Here is a 24,205-nt window from a genome sequence, read left to right as displayed (position 1 = left end):
TCTACCATTGAGGGAAACATAATAAACAAAACTATTGTGAAAAAAAAACAGCAATTGTGAGTGTTGGAACGTTACAGCATAAAGGGTTGTCAACGTAAAAAATCGTTTGATTGATATTGATCGGTATATCTGTGGCCTATTTTATAAAGCTACAAGTTACAATTTACAAGCGGAAGTCTCTTTCTAACCCTATGTGTTAGAACGAGACTTCCGCTTGTAAATTGTAACTTGTAGCTTTATAAAATAGGCCACTGGTATCTTCAATAAAAAAATACGTATTCTGTTAAGAAATATCATACAGAAAATGACTCTTTTTCGATTGTTATGTAATTTTTAGGAAAAATAGATTTTTACTGGATACAATAACTGCAAATATTTATTTTCTAAGCATTTCATGCTTGTAACACTGTCTAGCACGTCACGCACGTCACTGTTTGGAGCTCCGTGAGCTGTCAGACGATTCGCGAAATCTGAGAATCGAAATTAAATAAGTTTTCTTGAGCAAAAATGGCCAATAAAACCGAGAGTAGTCCTAGAGTCAGCACAGAAAAGGTACCCTTAGAGACTGATGAAGGTATAATGGAGAGTGAAGAGCGGAAATGGGGCATACCTTTAAAAGACATGTATAAACAAGGGCTCGCCTTTTACAAAGGTATAAATAATATTATTTTCTGCATAGTCCTCATACTATTACAAAAATATGTAATTGTTATTTCTGTGGTTCATGTTCGCGAGATTCAAATAACTTATTAAACATCAATCTGATGTACTCGTTTCGTATCATTCGTTGCCAATTAATTGCAAAGATAAAAGTGCATGTATATGCTTATCCGTTTATGCATATACAACTATACATTTACAGGGACGTTCTTTTGATTATTTTCTACGATGATTCAATTTAGTATCTTTTTATTGCTGAAAGTAATATTGACCACCTAATATGCTATTAATTTCATCTAATCTTTATAGATGCATGCATGCAATGCATGATAGTTTGTATGTTTAAATTATTATTTTAGATAAGGAAGGAAAAGCTCTACACCTAAGCTATGAAGACAGGTTAAAGCTTGTAGCCTACACTCAGCAAGCGGCACATGGCACTTTGGACCTGAATTCCGCTCCACCCTTAGGAGTTCTGGATGTGATAGGGCGAGACCGGCGGGCAGCATGGCATGCACTTGGCAACATTACTCAAGTACAAGCTATGGCAGGCTTCTTACACACTCTAGAAAGGTAGTGACAGTATCAGTTTACGGATATTCCTTTTAAGATGGTTAATTCATTTTAATTGTGAATTGATTTTTATTCTGTTTACAGATTATGTCCTTTATTTAAACCATATGTGGAAGCTTTACAAAAGGATTTTGAGGCTAAGAAACAACAGGAGTAAGTATTTTGTAAATATGAATATAGTATTTGAATCTTTTTTTTTATCTGCAACTTGTTAATAATTGTAACGCACTTGCACGATTTTCTATTACAAACTTTAATTAAAATGGCTTGTGAATAATAATTGATTAGTGCTTAGCAGACTGAAATAACATACTATTAGTACAAATACTTGTATATATTTATATTTGTTATATGATTTGAAGGGAAAAGAAACAGAAAGAGGAAAAAGCAACCACAGATCTCCAAAACAGAATAATAGAAGAGAAACAAAAGCAACAAAGTACCAAATTAACGGAAGAGCAGCAAGTGTAAGTATGAAAATAAATTCTCAAGGTTATGTGACAAACACTTACATTATGTATTTTTTGGAATACACTTATGTAGAATTATCTTTAATAAACTAAACACCCCCCTCTCTATTTTTACTCCCTCCCTTCTGTTAATCAAGATAGCACTATGGTAAATTTTATTGTTTCAAATTATAATTATTATTTTTGTCATGAAATCACTAAAAAATTTAATATAATATTAAATATTGTTACAGTCAGAAAATCAAAGATGCTCTCAATTCCCAAACCTATGACCAGTTCTTACAATATGCACAACAACAGTTCCCTGGTAACTTCGACCAGCAAGCCATCCTCATCAGGCAGCTGCAAGACCAGCACTACCAGCAATACATCCAGCAGCTGGCGGTGGACCAGAGGCTCGCCAACTCCAATATAAAGACCTCGGACAGCTTGGACAAGGATAATGGGAATGATGAGAAAAATGAGGACAGCGGTGATTGGGACACATCAGATTTGGATAATAAGTAAGTGTTATTATGTTCCTATATTATCTTCAGTTCATTGGAAATTTGAAAATGAAATTAATATTAATCTATGAAAAACTAATTAATAGGGAAAGTGTTAAATATGAGAAGCAATCCTAATATGCAGGCAGCTCTTTTACAAGCTACTAGAAATATTTAAATTTTCCCCAAAAAATGTTGTCAAATATTAACCTTGCTTTCTACAAAAGAAGACTCAAATTGCAAGAATGGCTTTGGTTAGATAAGTAACTGAAATCAGCCATCCACCGCAGCTGGGTGAGGTAGTGGTGCTAATACGAGATATTGACTATTGAACATGGATGATCGACAATCTTATTATAATGAGATAAGGTCTTTATTGTTATTGGTCTGTTATGTTGTTATTAATCCATGTTGTTGTTATATTTAATGTTGTTGTTATGTCCTTTTAGTGATTCTTTGCGTTGTGCAGTACAACCTCTAAAATCTCAATGATCTCATTCAGCTCAGATGTATGCTTCCGAGTTTAGAAAAACTGTAATCCTAGTAGATATGTATTTGTGAGGTGTATTATAACTAAAATCGTGCACTAAGGTGAAATAGGCGGGTGTGTAATGATCCGTATAACAATTTTTGATATATTTTCAAAAGATATAACAACTTTTGATATAATTTCATGGTGTATAATCACTTAAGCGGTATAATGAACTTCTCATATAACAACAAAATAACTTTTTTCATGGGGTATAATGTTTAATCGATATAAAAGCTATTCGATATAACGTTTACTGGATATAATGAATATTTGTTATAAGTATTTATGGTATAATGCTGCGGTCGGCAACCTGCGGCCCGCGGGCCGCATGCGGCTCGCGAATCTGTCACTTGCGGCCCGAGAGTCGCCTTGGCTATTTTGTATGTAATAGTGACAAACGACAATGTCTCATAAAGTCATAAATATTAACAAAGTACGGCCCGCGTCACCTCCGTTAACTACTATGTGGCCCTTGGCTGCTAAAAGGTTGCCGACCGCTGGTATAATGTATTCAAATGTATAAAAATAAGTTGAGGTTTGTCAGTAGGTACTTAAAAAACACTAATCTATCTCTTATTGCAGAGAGAAGCGAAACGTGTCGAGGATTTCTATTACTTATTCCTAAAAACCGGACAAGTGCGAGTCGGACTCGCCCACCGAGGGTTCCGTACTTTTTAGTATTTGTTGTTATAGCGGCAACACGGTTCATGAGATACAGCCTGGTGACAGACGGACGGACGGACGGACAGCGGAGTCTTAGTAATAGGGTCCCGTTTCTACCCTTTTGGTACGGAACCCTAAAAAAATAAAAAAAGTCGGTTCTGGCGCTTCGCCGGCCGCTACCGCGGCACGCTCGCTTCGCTCGCTCGGCTCGCGCGCTGTAGGGTCGCAGTTCTACCTAACACTCCTCCTCGCTTCGCTCGTCGTCGTACCTAACTGAGTCCTGCCTTAAATTCGAATACGTAGGTTGTTATAATAGTAGTAAATATTACAAATTATACCAGTACTACATTATGCCAACTGAGCGTTATATGGAACATAATTATATCACATATACGTTATACGCTGTTAATGTTAGATTAGAAGTTGTTATATTACAAGTTCATTATACTTGACGATAGTTAGACTCAGGGTTGGGCAAAATACTGGCTTCCACGTATTTCAAATACAAATTACAAAATACATTTTTAAAAGTATTTGAAATACCAAATACAAATTACTTTGGTGACGGGTATTTGAAATACAAAATACAAATTACAGTGTTTAAAATAATGTATTTCAAATACAAAATACCTTTCAATTTTTTTGTTTAATCATTTAGTTTTTTTAACGAATATCCTTTCCTAAAAACTTATAGGGTCATTGCGCTAGTTTTCGTCCACTTGACGAAATTTGAATATAAACCTACATTGCTGCACAAATTTGGACTGATTTCAATCCTTAATGTCGAAACAATATATATATCTGTCTACATATCAAAATTATGGACCAGACCAGGACTGGTCCATAAATTCAAAGTCGCTCAGCGAGCTACGGAAAGGGCTATGCTCGGAGTCTCTCTGAGGGATCGTATTCGAAATGAAGTTATCCGTCAGAGAACTAAAGTCGTCGACATAACCCACCGGATTAGCAAGCTGAAGTGGCAGTGGGCCGGTCATATTAGCCGTAGAACCGATAACCGTTGGGGTAGACGAGTTCTCGAGTGGAGACCGCGCATCGGCAAACGTAGCGTAGGACGCCCTCAGACCTCAGACTAGATGGAGCGATGACCTTCGCAAGGCGGCTGGCAAGAGCTGGTTCAGAGTTGCCGCAAATCGTGCTCAATGGCGTGCAATAGGAGAGGCCTATGTCCAGCAGTGGACGAGAGTAGGCTGATGATGATGATGATGATGATATCAAAATTATATTTCGCAAATAGTAAATTAAAAATGAAATATATTATTTGCTAATCCGTCAAGTAGTCTAAAACTAGAGCATGGACGGAAACTACTGCAATGACCCTATACCCTGGCTGTTGAAGAAAAGTTCCGCGCAGAATAGCTCGCGCATTGTATTTGCCCTCGTACAAGTCGTACATTATATTTAAATAAACGTTCCATTTTAGGATTATAGAATTTAATAAAATGTATTTTGTAGAAATGTATTTTGATGCTTGAAGTATTTGAAATACAAAATACAAAATACATGTGAGTGGCAGTATTTGAAATACCAAATACAAAATACTTTTCCAGGTAGTATTTGAAATACAAATACAAAATACAAAAATGTATTTCAAATACGTATTTCAAATACATGTAATTGAAATACTGCCCAACCCTGGTTAGACTCTCTAAGAATATACCATGTATTGTTATAGCAAAAGTGCATTATGTCCCTCAATCGTTATATCGACTAAAAATATATCAAAAGTTGTTATATGGACCGTTACGCACCCGAAATAGGCTGATCGCAATATGATTTTTCAGGAATACATCTGTAGCATCAGAAACTGAACCCTCTCTAATTCGGTATGTTTGCTGTCATTGTAGTGGTCAGTTTTGTATATGTTTGTTATTGTGCGTTGTTTTGTTATCATAATCATTCTATAGAATTCATTCGTCATACATGTGATCTTAATTGGCCCACAGATTACCAGTTCGCCGGCCGATATCAGCCTGTCAGTTGTTCGGAGCTGTCAAATTTTGCTTCTAACTGACAGGCCGATATCGTCCGGCGGACTGTTAATCTGTGGGCCTCTTTAATAATTTATAAAGTGGCATGTTAGCATGCATGTTATTAGTACCTACTGATACCAATTTTTTGCTCGTTATTTTTATATTTTACTCTCACATTCATCTGTAACACAATTAACGAGTAACGACTAGATGTTATGTCACCACTTGAGAAGGCGAATGCGCCGCTGACTGCTCGCGTGCATAGGGCCCCGTCGTGTGCCAAGAGGGCCCGCATGCGGATGCGGGAGTTTTCTCTAACGCTTGCCATTATGAGTTTTGTTAGTCGTTGTACCGCAGGCGGGGAGTCACCACTGTACATCGTAATATCGACCGAGCTATCGACCAATGAGACTGAGCCTTCATGGTACGATGTGAATCGTGAGAGCGGCGCGCAGGGCCTTTGTCTTATCTAAATGCACTTTACAAATAGATCTCTCATGTGATTTAAAAATAATAAAATAATAATCAAATCTCTTCAAACAGCCTCTACGTGTTGGATCTATATCCCCACGCAAGCCTTATAAATGACCGGGCTCGAAAGATCCTAGAGTTTTAAAACGGAGATACACATAAAAAAATATATATACATATATATATATCAAATATTATCATTTATTGTATCATTTATTGGCTTACAGACCTGAGGACGAGGCAACAGATCTTTTGGCGCACAAAGAAGAAACGAAAGCTGATGATGAATCAGATGACGATGGTGAGGCTGTTATAATATTTCTCATTATACTATATTACATATATTATTTTACAGTACATATAGTACTCATTTACCGCCCTAGTGCAGTAATTGGCACAATACGTGCACATGTCGAAAATTTTAAAGACCATATGTACTGTAAAACGTTGTACAATTCAAAGGTAATTCGCAACTCGTGTCGATTTAGAACACTCCCTTTGGCCGTGTTTCAATTTATCGCCACTCGTTGCGAATTTCCTATTTAACGCACTTGTAATGTATTATTTTATCGCGCAATAGTGCCGTATCTATATTAGCAGAATTGAGTACCAGTGTTGCCCACAGACATATTCCCACCCGTAGAAGAGGCGAACATGTGGACGCGGGGCGAGATAAGCGTGTTCAAAGAGTCGGCCCGCGCGGGCGGCGGGCGGCTCACGGTCGGGCACGGCGAGACCGTCACCGTGCGAGTGCCCACGCACCAGCGCGCCAAGTGCCTCTGCTGGGAGTTCGCCACCGACAACTATGATATAGGTAACTAATTAGAAGAAACGAACATGTGGACGCGGGGCGAGATAAGCGTGTTCAAAGAGTCTGCCCGCGCGGGCGGCGGGCGGCTCACGGTCGGGCACGGCGAGACCGTCACCGTGCGAGTGCCCACGCACCAGCGCGCCAAGTGCCTCTGCTGGGAGTTCGCCACCGACAACTATGATATAGGTAACTAATTAGAAGAAACGAACATGTGGACGCGGGGCGAGATAAGCGTGTTCAAAGAGTCTGCCCGCGCGGGCGGCGGGCGGCTCACGGTCGGGCACGGCGAGACCGTCACCGTGCGAGTGCCCACGCACCAGCGCGCCAAGTGCCTCTGCTGGGAGTTCGCCATCGACAACTATGATATAGGTAACTAATTAGAAGAAACGAACATGTGGACGCGGGGCGAGATAAGCGTGTTCAAAGAGTCTGCCCGCGCGGGCGGCGGGCGGCTCACGGTCGGGCACGGCGAGACCGTCACCGTGCGAGTGCCCACGCACCAGCGCGCCAAGTGCCTCTGCTGGGAGTTCGCCACCGACAACTATGATATAGGTAACTAATTAGAAGAAACGAACATGTGGACGCGGGGCGAGACAAGCGTGTTCAAAGAGTCTGCCCGCGCGGGCGGCTCACGGTCGGGCACGGCGAGACCGTCACCGTGCGAGTGCCCACGCACCAGCGCGCCAAGTGCCTCTGCTGGGAGTTCGCCACCGACAACTATGATATAGGTAACTAATTAGAAGAAACGAACATGTGGACGCGGGGCGAGATAAGCGTGTTCAAAGAGTCTGCCCGCGCGGGCGGCGGGCGGCTCACGGTCGGGCACGGCGAGACCGTCACCGTGCGAGTGCCCACGCACCAGCGCGCCAAGTGCCTCTGCTGGGAGTTCGCCACCGACAACTATGATATAGGTAACTAATTAGAAGAAACGAACATGTGGACGCGGGGCGAGATAAGCGTGTTCAAAGAGTCTGCCCGCGCGGGCGGCTCACGGTCGGGCACGGCGAGACCGTCATCGTGCGAGTGCCCACGCACCAGCGCGCCAAGTGCCTCTGCTGGGAATTCGCCACCGACAACTATGACATAGGTAATGAATTATTACCAGACATCATAAATTTTATAGCATTTTCGGCGCAGCCGAGTGGTCAGCGGAATTCGTATAAACAATTTCAACCCTAATGATTAATTAGCGTAAATTAAGTTAATATTAACCTTAATTTACCATTTCAGTTGGAATTATGTATACCAATTCCGTTAACACCACTCCGCTGCACCAAAAATGCTATAAAATTTACAATGTCTGATAATTACACTACTTTACGGCTTAGCTTCATTAAATATCAATCTAAGGGTCTAGCCAAGATAGAATATAGAGTGTTTATTCGAGGCAAAATAAAAGAAGAAAACAACAAGTAACATAACTTAACATATAAGCCACGAAATGGTCCTGACTCAGCATGATGCTAGCCGGGCTGGGCTAGCGCTGGTCTTCCGTCAGGGCCATGATTTTGTGCAGCACGAAGTGTAACAATATATAAAACAAAGAATAAAAGACACGTCATGATTATCACATTAGCAGACACAACAAAACATGGTTCACGTCTTAACTAAAATGACTAAATATACTATATATCAATTAACTTCGAACTCGGGTAAATCCATTCGACCCTCTCAGCAAATATCTACCCTATTACCTTTTCTTAATACCAAAATCGCATAATCTGACAGATGGATTTACCCGAGTTTCAAGTTAAGCGACTCAATTGAAAACTATATTTAAAACTATGTTAAACAAAAAAGATGACAATCGTACATGCATTTTTAAAGTTCCGTTTGGCGTTTTCTATAAACAAATCACTGACGATTATTGAAATAATATATTCTAGGTCTATGAGACTTAAAGATATAATTGTATGGTTCTAATTACCATTTATTAGCTTAATGTTTAACTTTAGGCCATTAAGTAGTGCATAATTGTTTTCCATCGTATTTTCTCGGAAACGTTCGCATTTGTCATGCTAGTTCAGTCAATATCAGTACTTTTTGTATCGAGACAGGCTGAAAAATAATTAATTATGCACTAATACATCTGTAATTAACATGTTTAACTGCAAGGGTTTTTATATACATCTACTCATTCCATAATCTAATTTTGTGGTTCCAGGTTTCGGTTTATACTTCGAGTGGAGTAAATCGCCTACAAGCGAAGTCACCGTCCACGTCTCGGAGAGCGACGACGAAGATGATGCCGACGACGATGGTTACGGCGATGAAGGTAAGGAATATTTTAGAAAAAAAAAATACAAAAAGCTTTGCAGCAATAAGGTCGTGTATACACATTTTTGGCCACTTAGTCTATATCGATGTTTTTAGACATGACTGTACTAGGTTAATATTTTTGTTTCATTTAGTCGATAATCCAGATAGTTTGCGTAAAGTTGATAAAATTAATACAATGAGCTTCGTGCAGGTAAAATATTTTTTTTTTCATACAAAACTAATAATGTAAAAATAAACTAAAAATGTCAACAAAACTGCGCATTAAAAAAATTGCGCAAACAAATTAACGTAATTGACCAAAATTGCTTCTTATTAAAATTGTTTTCCCTTCTCATGCTCGTAAAATCCGTCATTCGATAAATTGTCAGGAATAAAATAGGTTGTTATACATATACTCTTGTTGTACAATTTACTATTTGAAATCCAGAATACACAGTGACGGAAGGAGGCCTGGACCCGGAAATGGGCCCGGAGCGGCGCGCGCTGCAGCACCAAAGGCCGCCGGTCAGCATCGTCGTGCCCATATTCCGCAGGGACTGTCATACTGAGGTCGGTTTACAATATAACCTTTTTTAGGGTTCCGTACCCAAAGGGTAAAACAGGACCCTATTACTAAGACTCCGCTGTCCGTCCGTCTGTCACCAGGCTGTATCACACTAACCGTGATAGCTAGACAGTTGAAATTTTCACAGATGATGTATTTCTGTTGCCGCTATAACAACAAATACTAAAAAGTACGGAACCCTCGGTGGGCGAGTCCGACTCGCACTTGTCCGGTTTTTTATTTAATGACCACGCCATCGTCAATGACCTTCGATCAAAATCTCTTAGTTTTCTAATGTTTTTTGTAGCTTATCATATTAACAGCAACGGCTTTAAGCAATATATTATCCCATATTTACTTCAAACTTCATTGTCTTCGAGATATTTGGCATCTAAGTTGAACAATTTGAGGCTAAAAAACTGGTTTTCTGACCATAACTTTTGTGTTAATTAGTTTAAAATTAAAACCCTTGACACGTTTTTCGAGACGTCAAAGACGAACACAAATATGTAGATTTCGTACATCCTTCACAGCAAACTAGATACGAAAAAAGTGTTTTATTAGACAATGTTTAAAAAAATCATAAAAAAATAAGTAAGTATTCATTTCTTTAAAAATCCGGTAAACCAAAATGGAGATAAAAGATTGAAGAACCGATAACCGTTTGTCTTATAATTATATCTGTAGTGCAAAAAAGGAGATACGATTCAAAACTTGTCAAAAATCGATGAATACCTCGGGTAGCCCCTTAGCAGCTGTGCTGTGACCCTAACAGTTTCGATGGCAACATGAAGACGGGATAATACTCCCTTTGCCTCAAAATTCAAGTCTCTCTGAACGTGACTTTAGCTCATTTTTGTCATCTATAAAAATATAATAAACTGCCTCCACCAGTAAAACGCTATTCGCGTCGCTCGTCGTTGCACCTGTCTTTGACGAAAAACTATTTTCTTTTGTCTAAAAACATAATAAATAAGTAATAAAATAATTTGAGTAAACTTTGATTTAGTTTGATTATTTTTTTACTGGATACTGTAAACCCAGGCATTAAAAAAACTAGAAAAACGCGTTTTAAAAAAAAATTACATTAATTATAATCATAACTTTCTTACAATTAATCAATCTTTAACTCATCATCTTCCTCGCGTTGTCCCGGCATTTTACCACGGCTCGTGAGAGCCTGGGGTCCACTTGACAACTAATCCCAAGAATTGTAGTAGGCACTAGTTTTTACGAAAGCGACTGCCATCTGACCTTCCAACCCAGAGGGTAAACTAGGCCTTATTGGGATTAGTCCGGTTTCCTCACGATGTTTTCCTTCACCGAACAGCGACTGGTAAATAAATATCATTGGTACGAGCCGGGATTTGAACCCGCGACCTCCAGATTAAAAGTCGCACGCTCTTACCGCTAGGTAGGGTTGCCAATTTTTTTGACATATATAGTATTTGGTGCTTATAAGGATCAAAAAATAAAGTATACGCATAAAAAATATAAAAAATTTACCTTCCAATAAAATTGATATTATAATATATATATATATAATATATATAGAGAGAGAGTAACGCGATCGGTGACCGATAGATGCCGCTAGCGTCTATGTAGTCGCTCCGCCCCACGCCGTGACGTTGTTCCGCTTCCCCTCACTGCAATCCGTTGCTCGCTTCCCGCGACTCGCCGCCACCATGTCATTGTTGAGGAGAAGTACCGTCGGCATAAAAGTAGCCTAGTAGCCTGCCAGGAAGGCATTACTCACATCTCTGACGTAGAAGGAAACATAATATCAATTTTATTGGAAGGTAAAATTTTTATATTATGTGTTCCGTACTCTACGTCAGAGATGTTCATTGAGACCTGTTTATTATCTCCTGGTGGCGAGTCAGCGGGCGCGCAAGCGTTAGGGCTACACCTACTGTCATAGAACTCAGAGAAAGAATAAATATATACGCCTTATTGCAACCCATGAAATCACAGTGACTCGTTATAATGATGCATTACAGGAAATTGTGAATTTAAATTGTAATCCCAGGTTCGAATCTGACGTTAAACTGGTTTGAGAGATTTCTCATTCGAAATCGCATCCAATCCGCAGAATCTCGGCGATAGAATCGTCTAAAGAAGAGTCATGTTTCCAATTAACTTAAGCCAAAATATCGCTAATTGGATAGATTTGCAGCCAATTTAGTGATTAAGTACATCGTGGATCGAAAGCAATCTTAAGCGAGGCCGGCTTGGATGAGACTGTGGCTGAAAGCGCAGTGTCCCCTAACATTTTGTGTAATTCTCACAAGTTGACGTACCCAGACTACCTACTTACTGGGTCTATACTTTATTCCGGAGCTTCTAAGAGTCCAATCGGTAAGACACGTTATCTGGTTTAGAGCCGAATTTCGGACACAAAATAATAGCGTGAACGTTATCTATGTAATTGCCCGGGCTACAGTATAGTAGAGTAAGGTCATTGACCCTGCGGCCTGATGCTAACAGTAAAAATGCGGCAGCTCTTCTATATAGGTACGTTGTAGGGCTATTCAAATTAGGACAAGTAGATTTCTCGCGTCCCAAGCTGGTGGTTTGGGAGGCGCTGGTCTCGCTATTAATGGCGTTGGAAGAAGGCATAGTGTCCGAAAGTGGTTCACATACAGCGCTTGTTACAGGCTTATGAACAAGTCTCGTTCTGAAAGCTAACATGGGCAATAGAAATATATGTCTGAGATAGCTCGCTACTTCACTGGATATTAGAGGTACCTGGCAGTCGATCTTATTTTTGATGCACCATGAAGACCATTTCTACATTGTGCGCGTACAGGCGGCCTAGAGAGTTGCGTCTCGTTCGCTATGTAGCGTTAGCCCTTGGCATGTTGCATGCATGCGCCAGTCACGCCAGCTCGGTGTTGGAGCGTCCTATCTGACAGGAGGGCGGTCGGGCGGGCGGGAGGGCGGTCTGACGCTGTGTTCACTAGGACCGCCAGTAAATTGCAAGCTTACCACAGCTGCGTGAAGGCTCTCCTTATCACGCCGTCACAGGTAGCAGACTAGGCTGGGAGGTGGAGACATCCATACCAAGTCGTATCACCGGCAGCTGCCAGAAGAGACGTGGTAGCAGTTCAAAGAGTCTGTTAAGAAATACCGTGACACAGTGCGAAGGCTCTCGAAATCGGAGGCTGGCCAACAAGGCGCCTATCAGGCGCAGATAGTCTCGGCGGCTTCTGGGCGTAGCTGCCACTCGGGCGCGCAGTGAATTCTTGATAAACCGTCGCCCTCGGGGGTTGTACCGACCTGGTAAGTAGCAAGGAACCAGCGCAACCTGTAGACGATCTGCTGGCATCAGCAGTTTTTGCGACAGCCGTGGTAACGGAGGGGATGTAGTGTCGCCGTCGTTTTATGTATACTGTAGTGGTGCGGTTGTATGTTTACACTTCTGTCGTCAGCGCTGCAGATGTGGCCCGTTAACTGTTACTCTTCACTGTAAGGGCCTTACCTCGTACATTGTCTACCAATATTGGAGGTTGTAACGGACTGCTTGCATAAGATGAGGAAGAAAGTGGCGCGAGGCTTTCGGCAGCTTCGTGTTGCTGGGGACTGCGAAGGTGTCACCTTCCTCCATGAACTAAAGTTTGCAAGTTTGAGACTGAACAGGAGGCATTGAGTCTCATTTCTGCGAGAAACTCGGCAGCAAGGCAGGCCTGTATGTCGCGAAAAAGAAAACTTTCAATCGGGGTGTTGTGCCGCGTGTCCCACGTGATGTCTAGGAGCGTGATAGTTTAATTCGCTTTACCCGAAGAAACACCCTATATCGAGCTAGTATAGGGGTATGGTAGCATGCTTTTAAGGAAATCGAACTAATGAAATCAAGTCTAAAATCGATTTTAGCGCTTGCGTAACAAAACTGTTTCGATAAAGTCAAAGAAAGACAGATGGAAACTGCTGGAGTCCTCCTGGCCCCTTTCTCTTAGTACCGGAAACTCAAGCTTGTTCAGGCGCAGCGGGTTTATTTGTCCCATTTTGTTTATTATGGGCTTGGCGCACGAGTTCGTCTTTGTAAGACGGAACTTAAGCTGGAGAGCGCGGGCAAGCTGAGATAATTATGTGAAGTCTGCAGACCTTTTCGATGCCTTTCACCTCGGTTTTGAGCGGTCGCACAGGGCCTTGTCGCTAGCTGTTCTTCGGTTGGATCACTCCATGGCCTCGAGAAGTCATAGGAACCTCGAAGCGGCACGGCCCTACGTCGATCAGCACCTTTATGAAACCCGGGAACACGACGTATTTTCCTCTGAGTATCGACATATCTTACCGCTTTCAACTCCGGGCAGTCGAGCCACGCTAGGACGAGGCTCCTTACGACCTTGTCTGCCGTCGCCGGAGGACTCCTTAACCGACACCAAAAGCTTAGCGGTCTGTTCGTGCTATGGCACCATAGCTATAGGCGCCTGCGTACCTCAATGGGACCATGTGGACAGGACAAAACTGATACTGTGGCGCCCAGCGCAGCTTGGTAGGCAGCATCGGCGGCAGGTAAGTTCGAACAGAACATGGGCGCCATTGCAAGGGACGACATCGTCGTGGTTGCAGCATCGGTGGACAGCATCGACGTGATTGTCGGTGCCATCATGGCAACCGCCGCCGCTCAGGAGGCGCCGGTGCGTGGCGGCCGGCTCGGGAGGCACCGGTGCGTGAGGCCGGGCGGCGCTATCATGGCGGCCGCCACTGGTTCGGGAGGCGCTGGTGCGTGAGGCGAGGACCCATCGTGGCGGCCCGCTCTAGAGGCGCTGTCGCGTAAGGTGGGCGGCTCCATCGTGGCGGCCGCTGCCGCCGGCTCGGGAGGCGCCGGTGCGTGAGGCGAGACGCGCCATCGTGGCGGCCAGCTCGGGAGGCACCGGTGCGTGAGGCGGCCGCCGCCTGGCTCGGGAGGCACTGGTGTGAGGCGAGAGGCGCCATCGTGGCGGCCAGCTCGAGAAGCGCCAGTGCGCGAGGCGGTGGTGCCATCGTGGCGGGCGGCGCCGTTGTGGCGGCCGCCGCCGCCGGCTTGGGAGGCATCGGTGCGTGATGCGAGAGGCGTCATCGTGGCGGCCAGCTCGGTAGGCACTGGTGCGTCGTGAGGCGGGCGGTGCCATCGTGGCGGGCAGAGTCATCGAGCGGGCGGCGCCATCGTGGCGGTCACCGTCGCCAGGCTCAGGTGCGTGAGGCGAGAGGCGCCGTCGTGGCGGCCAGCTCGACAGGCGCCGGTGCGCGTGACGGACGTTACCCGCACGGGAGGCGCCGATGGCTGGCTCGTAATTGCATGCATCATCACGGTGACACTGCTGCCCTCGGCGGCGCCATCGTGGTGGCCACCACCGGCGCGTAGGTAACCAGCGACGTCATGACGGACGGCAACCAACGCGGCGATCGTCGCTGTACTCGTAGCGTTTCCACTGCTTCCACGTAACTTACCTTCCTTCCATTCGAGCAGTCGGGACGCAGAAGCGGTCCGCCTTCACCTTGGCGCCAGGACGGGATCGAGAGGTCCGCGATCCACCCGCGCCGCGACCGCAGCAATAGGAGCGGGCGTGTGCCTCTCGGAGTCCCGCGGACTGGAAGCGCCCGCAGCCACAGAAGCGGGCGTGTGACGTTTCTCGGAGTCCCGCGGACTGGAAGCGCCCGCAGCCACAGGAGCGGGCGTGAGACGTCTCTCGGAGTCCCGCGGACTGGAAGCGCCCGCAGCCACAGGAGCGGGCGTGTGACGCCAATAAAACTAGAATATCATTAAACTGGCTCACCGGATGGTTCGAGACAATCCAAACCTCCTTATCGGCGAAGCGCGGCACCCGACAGCGGCGCGCGCAGGCTGCCCGCCTCCGCGCCGCCCGGGCGCTGCCCCCGCCGCCGCCGGCACGATGACCGCGCGTTCCCTCTCCGATGCGGAGCGACTTGCGTTACCACTTGTTAACGAAAACTACTGACGCACTTCCTACTTCGATCTCGAAAATGCGAGTTAACGGAAACGATTTTAGCAGCATGGAATGTGAAAATTAATTTAGCAAGAAAAAAGTGGGTAGAATCGAAAAGCACCGTTCGATGACTTCGATCGCGAGACCGCCAAAAGACTAATATGTAGTAGCGATCTCTGCTATATCTCACTATTTAATCGACCGAGCTTTGGATCGGAAATGTTAAAACACCATGCTGCAAAAATATACGCAAAAAAATATTTGCGGACCATCGGTCAGACGGTCGACGAAACAATGACATGGTGGCGGCGAGTCGCGGGAAGCGAGCAACGGATTGCAGTGAGGGGAAGCGGAACAACGTCACGGCGTGGGGCGGAGCGACTACATAGACGCTAGCGGCATCTATCGGTCACCGATCGCGTTACTCTCTCAATGAACATCTCTGACGTAGAGTACGGAACACATAATAAAGTATTTGTTTATTTCTTACACATTTTTTGCTTGTTCTAGTTTCAGTTTAAAATAAAGTATTTTAGCATACTTTATGTGTTTCGTATTTTATAAAGTATACGGAGGCCAAATAAAGTATAATACTATATATTATAGTATGTCTGGCAACCCTACCGCTAGGCCACCAGCGCTTTTTTATTGTGATTTATTAATCAATCTTTAACTAATTTGTGCTAAGTGTTTTTGGAATAAATTGAGAATATTGTATACATTGATCATAAGTATAAATGTTACAAAATTACTAGACTTCCCTCACTATTTCAGGTATACGCCGGTTCGCATACGTACCCCGGCGAAGGAGTTTATCTACTAAAATTCGACAACACGTACAGCTTATGGCGATCAAAAACTCTTTACTACAAAGTATACTACACGCAGTAAAAAATAAATTATTTTAATAGAACCATGACAAATTATAAAAAGGAAATCGTTTATAAAAGATTGTTTATATTTAATCAAGTTATGAGACTTACTCATACTGCCAGTATTTGTGATGATTTCTAGCAAACGGTATAATTGATTGGTTGGCAATAATTCTCGATGCATCTATATGCAGGTAGCGAATTTGTACCTTTTGACTGAGAACGACACATTTGTTAATATAATTTTACAGTATATATGGCGCTACTTTACCGCCCTAGGGCGGGATTAAGGACAATACGTTCCTATGTCAAAAATTTAAAGGGCCATATGTACTGTAAAACGTTGTACAATACACGTGCGAAAAGGTAATGCGCAACTCGTGTCGATTTAAAACACTCCCTACTTTTCGCACTTGTTTTGTAATGTACTCTTAAAGTGCAATATGAATTAAATGAATGTTTAGTTTCATTTCGAGCTTATTTGAATGCCATCATAAGATAACGCAAATGGGAAAACTGAAATACTTAATCTTCTAGTCCTGATGCAATTTTCATACAGCCTCAAGAACCTTAGATGCAAACTGGAGATTCTGTTTGGCACATTCCGAGGAGGCACGTGGCGTTGTATGAAGCTTGAAACTCTTTATTAATTTACTCGTCTCTACTGAAATTGTAATTAGCAGTTTAATTACCTACTCTTAAATTACAAAACGCTAGAGTTAGACCAAGGTAAGTCTGCAACGATTTTGATAGCACGTTTAGTGCAAGTGTGTCATAATTTGATAGAATTTTGACATTTAAAATAACACTTGCACTGCGTGTGCTATCAACATCGATGCAGACTTCTCATGGTCTAACTATATTACTGTCGGAAGGCTGCACCCATAATGTTTTAGATGGAGTTACTTTTTGTGAGTTTTATTTAAGTGGGTAACGTATGCGGTCGAAATAGCTATGTACTACGCCTGTAAAAGGGGTAATTAATATTTATTAATGAAGTTAAATAAATTCATTTTGGTAGTATTTTCTTGTAAAAAAATATCGAATGATCTAAGCAACTTGAAAAACGATTTTATTATTTTAAGCTTTATATATATTTAAATTGTTCCTACGTAGTTTAATTTATTTAATGTTTCTTAATCGTAGCCATCGTAAAGGTTACCGTTAGGTTCCCAGATGTTACCACCAAGTTGCAAACAACAGCTGTATTTTTTCTCATGTGTTAGCGCTGGTAAAAATCAAGCACCGGTTAAACCAGAAATGTACATAATACATTCTTATTCTTCCCAATAGTTCCCAGTAGTAACAGTCGAGAAAAAAATCACTTCATCATCTTGGTGACAACATTTGCGAATAAGCCTATTCGCCTAATTTGTCCAAGTCTCAATACACTTACACTTAGTTTAATCTTTGCACATGTCTGTTATTTTTAATATCCATTAGTTTAGATACTCACTTACATTAACGCTTTAGCATATCCATTATATGTATGTACGTTTATATATGTACTATGTTCTCAAGAAATAATGTACTTTCGAACTCGTTTTCAAACTCACGAATGACGGGTATGCTGCATTGTATTGTATATCGGTCTCAATTAATTAGCCTAAATTATTTGCCATGAAAACTATCAACTACCTACCAATTTACCTACTGACAGCATCAAATATATCTAACTGACTATTCGTGGTTTACAAATATTATATGTGACGTTATCTATGAAAAGGGACCTTATTGTCGATGGCGCTAACGCCATTATTAACGACGCTCCGATATAAATACAATGTTGCGCGACGCTGTGCGGCGTAAGCGCCATCGACAATAAGGTCCCTTTTCATAGATAGGTAATGCTCCATAAGTCCATATGTTTATATGATTTCCAAAAACGTTCACTAATGATTTGTTAAGTTCGGGTCTGTTAGGGTTCCTTCTTTATATTACGGGATTTTTCTGATCTTTAAACTTTAAATATGAGAATCAGATTGACCTAGCTTTACTTACTTAGTTATAAGTGTTATAAGTAAAGTTTTGTGGCCAGAAGCATCCTGTATATTAAAATTATCACGTATTATAAGTATGTAAAGAGATAAAATTTTATACAAACATGGTTACCCGCAACAATAGATAGCCATTATCGTCGTACCGAAAAAAGGGACCTTGGGTAATTGGATCTTCTTACATTATGAAGCATCGCTTTGTATGAAACATGTATCGTTAACACTTTGATCGCCACAGTTTTTTTTTAATTATAATTTAGGAGTTTAGAGAAAATCCTGTACCTATCATATTCTCCAGGATATCCCGGGGGAACCGCCACAGACATGCACAGTACAGTATCACATTAACCTTCATGCATTCCAAGAGGCGTGGCGTTCAAAGTGTTAATAGTAGCGTTAGCACCAACCACCCCATGGTTTCTTTTTTCATGAAACGACAAGTATGATTCATACGATCTGAGCGAGGTAGCGGAGTGGAATGCAATGAAAAAATCCATTAACAGGAACGTCAATAGAAACGCACCAATAGGAGCTCGTTGTCGCACTGCTCCACTACCTCTCTCATCTCTGGGCTATAACGCCTATAACCGAGAAAATCGAAGTTCTTAAATTTTGAAAAACTGTCTCTGTCACTCTAATTACGCCTTTATTGGAGTCAAAGAGGAGTTCAAGGTTAAAATCGAAGTTCTTACATTTCGAACAACTGTCTCTGTCACTCTAATTACGCCTTCATTGGAGTATAATTTGCGAACTTCGGTTTTCACGGTACACCCACACAGTCACGAATACTACAGAGTTTAATATTGATGGTAGGTATACATATTTTTACGTACCGGATCAGAGGGATATAGATATAGTATATTTACAGAGGGTACTGGTGTAGTATTCAATGTGCCATTAAGGGAACAAAACACATTTGAATGTATCTTTTGATTTGGGTTTACTTGAGAATTATTACAATATGTTTAACCCTTTCACCGTTAGCAAGGCACATACAAGAATATCAGTTATACTAACATCTCTCAATGTACAGTCAGCTGCAAAGATAACTGGCACCCCCGCACGGTACGAACGCCCGCTTCTTTAGGCATCATTGGCGTTTACAGGGCTATATTTTTTTGTTCACTGGGATTCTTGAAGATTATGTATTAAAAATAATCTTACATACAAATATGTGAAAAGAAAGAATTTTCTATGAAAAAAGATTGTCGATGGCGCTTACGCCATTATTAACGATGCTCCGATATAAATACAATGCCGCGCACCGCTGCGCGGCGTAAGCGCCATCGATAATAAGGTCCCTTTTCATAAATAGGTAATGCCCCATATTGTCATGTCTGTAATTAAGAACTGATGATGACATGCAGCTGACAAAAACACCAAACTACGCTATGGTTAATATAAACAAAAGTCATCAAGTTCAAACAAAAAAAAAACATCGATTTCATTCAAAATGCATGGTACAGCTTGGCAAAAAAAAGTAGAAATTAAAAAGTGGCAACACTGTAGTGTCGTCCCTTTCAAACCAATAACCACTACCCAACATAACCAATTTCAATAAGAAAACGGGACGACACTACGTGTTGCCACTTTTTAATTTCTACTGTTTTTTGCCAAGCTGTAATTTCAACATTGAATCATCTATGTCGACTAGTCTCTGATATTTCAGAATTTAACCATTCAAGAAATCCCTTATAAATCTGTGTTCTTATTTATTGACTAGTATTTAGTAAAATGATCGTATAGTATTATCAATAGCATTTTTAACGTATAGTGATGTTAGTTGCATATTATACATGAATGTTAGAACTTAGCATTGTGTTTATACATGTAATTTATAACAGTAATTTGATTATTTTGTTGTATTATATTATGTTAAATTTCTGTCGTTAGTAGTATCAGGTCTAAGTATATTTACAATCATTGTGCAATGAAAAAATAAAAATATATAAAAAATAATAATTGTTATGCCCCTCCCAGTGTCTATGAAAGTTCCGAGACAATTATTTAATAAATTATAACACATATGTTTAATCTTATTATTTCTTAGCACACTGTCGTACCTGTATCTACATGCCAGTTTTATCACCTATATCTTATACCAGCTTATACTAATACCAAAAATTAGAAAGTATCCTGCTAAAGGGAACCACTGATTAACAGTCCGCCGGACGGTATCGGCCTGTCAGTTGTTCGGAACTGTCAAAATTTTGTTCTAACTGACAGGCCGATACCGTCCGGCGGACTGTTAATCAGTGGGCCCCTTTAGATATATACTTAAGTTAGGTACCTACTTTAAAAATCACCAACGATTTTATATTGACCATTTTAGTGCCGTAAACAACCAATAATTATTATCGGTTAGTTATGAGGCCGACAACCCCTTTTCACGCCGAGGTATGTATAGTGCTTTTCTCAAACATGCAATGAAATAAATGAAATAATAATAATCAAATGATAAGCTATAAGCTCCAGGGGTGGAAGTGAAATATGCATAAGACGCGAGTTGGCACAGTGGCTGTTAGCCACTGGGTAGAAAGCGGCGCACACCTCTCGACACCCCGTGACACCCCTGAGCCGCTCACACCGGTGTTGCCCTTGAGCCATCCTAGATGTCGCTTTTTGTGGGGGCCCATCTTGTGAGGGCGAGTCACCGTCTGCCGGAAATAAAATTGCATACCGTTTTATTAGGCAGGCGTCCGGTTTTTTACCCCATAGCTCAGTTCTTAGTCCATCGCTTTCACCCAATAACCTAGTTCATTTTAGATTCCATCAACTCTCATAGTCCTTACATCCTGGCGGGTGCTGCCTCTGCGTGCGTCCCATGACACGGGCAAGGGCAGCCTCCGCTCGGTGTACCCCTTACATTTCATTAAAGTGTCAAAAGGGCCTCTACGTGTTGGCTTCGGCTCCGCGCACGCCTCCCAAAGGTCCGGAACACCATTGTTCCGTGATGGGAAAGACATACAAATCAAATGATAATGATGATGATTGTTTCATATTCTGTGATAGCAAAGAGAATAGAGTATAGAGAGTTACTGTCATGTTAAATTATGTAGCCACCAGTGGCGGAGCGTCCATAGAACTCGATTCCCATCGGCTTCTCTGATATTCAGGCTCTTGGGCCATTTTCTTTAAACTGTAACGTAGATACGTTACGTAACCTAGGTTACATTTATAAAATTAAATTAGATTGATAAATAACTTATAACACTTTAATATTATGTTTACAAAACTGTTCCTTCTTATTGCGACTCACTGTACTTCGTGCAACACTGTTTTGTTCGAAGTAAACCGGCTAGCGGCGTCCCCGTCCCGCGGACCCTCTCTCCGCGCGGGCCCGCGCGCGAGTCGATCAGAGTCAGGACAGATCTAGTAGAGATGGGCGAAATGTGTCAGTAGAGGGAAAAGATTGATATATATCTTTTTACCACTGGGATATGTATCACTCTTTTATATCTTTATATCCGTGTGTATCAGTTGTCCCGCTCGTAACTGTATCGACGCTTACTGACTTTGCGTCATCTTATGAATGAGAGAGAGACAGAATTGTTATTATAACGTGGCGACATTTTCATTTTGTATCATGATGGATATAGATTGGTACATTCACAAGGAAGCTTGATTTGGTTCGTATTGTCATGCGCAAGAATATATTTGCCTAATAAAATACCTTATTGCTTTTTGTTTACATTTTATTAGATACAATGCAATTTAACTCATTAACCGAATTAATAACTCATCATTGCAATTTGCATTGCATCCTGCGCGAGCGTGAAATACTATACTATAGTATCTACTTCTCGTTCCCGCGGAATAGCGAATGACGCGTCCGAATCCGCCTGAACGACCGCTGTCGCTCGTTCGTGTTACTTCGGTCGACGCGCGACCGAGTCATCGCTTTCGCTTTAGTAAATCGTTGCCGAGGGAGTGAGCGGTACGGATATACTGATACATTCGGATTCGTAAAGACAAGAAGAGTGATTCATGAAACGAGAAAGATATATATCTTTTTTATCTATCACTCCTGAGTTACCCATAGTCTAATAAAACATGGTCTTCCATTCCCAGAGTGACACGGGCCTACGTCACAACAACATGGCCGCTATATATAGCGCTATCGCATATTATCATATAGCGCTGTCGCATGATGACGTAGGCGCGTGTCAGTTAGGTGACCTAGAAAAGACGGGAATGGAGTACCAGGCGGAGTATATTATTATACCATGGAGTTACCCATCTCTAAGATCTAGCTTTCGTCGCCGGCGCACGCTCGCTTGCCCTCGCGCAGCGACGTCTGTCGTGCCCGGCGAGAATTCATTTGTTCGATTGTATTTATTCATTCCGTTCCTGCACTCATTTAGTGCAAATGGAATTATTTTTTAGTGTTAAAAATCCCCTTTGGGTAAGTGTTGAACATTTCTGACGCTTATTCTAAGCAGGTAGATTTAAATGTTATTTCTAACGGCTATTTCGCTATGCTACTTCTTTGTGTGATTTTGCTTGCCACTTAATTTAGGTACTCTTGCAATCATTCCACTCTTATTTCATCTCGTTTTAATTGCTAAATTGTGTTTCTTTAAAGTCTATGAGTTAGTTTATTTTCCAGTAATTTATAATTCAAAATTTGACCGTTACATCCTATACTCAGTTTTGTTTTATAACTTGTTCTTTTAAACATAACATCAGTGCAAAGTGTATACTCCGTCTGACTGTACCATTCCGCACATCACCAAACTTTCACCATCATCATCACGCAGTACTGCTTCCTGCTTTGCTTCTTGCCGTGCCGGGTACAGTCAGCGGAGACATATTAAGAACTTTCCTTTACACAATGGAAATAAATTCCAGGGAGCCTAGTTACGGCTAGAACCGTAGCCGTGAAGACAGCCCGGCAGTTCCTGAGCGGCCCCAGCTGACGTCCCTCAGCTCGTCCGTCTCCTAACCCGCAGTGGCTCCGGCAGCTTCAGGGGAGTACTTGCGTGGTGGAACTGTCCTCGGAGCAAAATCCGTACCGGCCTAGAACGTACCCTACCCTACGACGTAATCGTGTGCTTGCGGCGGAAGTTAAGGGAGAATAAATTTAGTTCGTTATTTTAAAAACTACAGTTTTATTTATTCTCACCGCCTACCCGTAGCAAAACTTATGAAGAAAATTAAGGGCAACTTAGCTACGGCTTGCCTACAAACAACCTTGACGCGCCGCCACTGGTAGCCACAGTACATTTACTGCCATCTTTCGACAGTAGATTAAAACTGTTAGAACGCCATTTGACTTTATTCCTTATTCTTTCACTGATATGTGTTAATTTGTTAAATATTGAAATTAACGCCATCTACTCGACAGTAGGCCAAAAGGTATGGTGCAATCTTTTCGAGCGATGGCGCCATAACCTAAGTGAAGTTTTGTTATATCTTCTTGAGAAATAAAGATTCTTAAACCTGAAATATTGAAATGAACGCCATTTACTCGACAGTAGACCAAAGGTTATGGCGCCATCGCTCGAAAAGATTGCTCCATACCTTTGGCTTGGCCTACTGTCGAGTAGATGGCGTTAATTTCAATATTTAACAAATTAACACATATCAGTGAAAGAATAAGGATCAAAGTCAAATGGCGTTCTAACAGTTTTAATCTTCTGTCGAAAGGTGGCAGTAAATTTACTGTGGCTACATAATTTACTTTGACAATCCGTCTCTATTTCAAATTCTCTTTGGTGATAGGTTATTCAGTGCGTGGGCCTTTTAAAGGGGAATGAAAATTTGATTAATTTCGCGCCTCAACGCACGGTTAACTAAATTTCAAGACAATCACGCTGAAAAAGGAGAAGAAACATCGGTATATATTACTGGATCCACGGGAGAAATTCCCAAATTAGCCGATCGGCTGCCATACATGTTGAGCAAGTCTCAGATATCATAAAAA

The 24,205-nt window shown here is 41.9% G+C and overlaps 1 protein-coding gene and 1 long non-coding RNA gene across 2 annotated transcripts in view; both read left to right on the top strand.

Annotated features, from left to right (window-relative positions):
- The window catches only part of LOC134796819 (uncharacterized), a 250,822-nt gene extending 230,516 nt beyond the window's left edge, over positions 1–20,306 (top strand). The window contains exon 2 of the long non-coding RNA XR_010145003.1: positions 17,664–20,306. This is a non-coding gene — a long non-coding RNA (uncharacterized LOC134796819). The remainder of the gene's footprint in view (positions 1–17,663) is intronic.
- LOC134796802 (Golgi resident protein GCP60) lies at positions 427–20,306 on the top strand. The gene is made up of 11 exons (XM_063769025.1): positions 427–652; positions 1,020–1,233; positions 1,318–1,386; positions 1,596–1,700; positions 1,937–2,206; positions 5,186–5,227; positions 6,073–6,146; positions 6,471–6,659; positions 8,821–8,931; positions 9,364–9,485; positions 16,185–20,306. Exons 1-11 carry the CDS (start codon positions 508–510, stop codon positions 16,299–16,301), a joined length of 1,458 nt encoding a protein of 485 aa, XP_063625095.1. The 5' UTR covers positions 427–507; the 3' UTR covers positions 16,302–20,306.
- Positions 20,307–24,205: the final 3,899 nt, after the last annotated feature.

Source organism: Cydia splendana, chromosome 14 (assembly GCF_910591565.1).
Source record: "Cydia splendana chromosome 14, ilCydSple1.2, whole genome shotgun sequence".
Lineage (NCBI taxonomy): Eukaryota > Metazoa > Arthropoda > Insecta > Lepidoptera > Tortricidae > Cydia > Cydia splendana.
The sequence above is the reverse complement of the archived record's forward strand: the minus strand, read 5'-3'. Positions and strand labels throughout refer to the sequence as shown.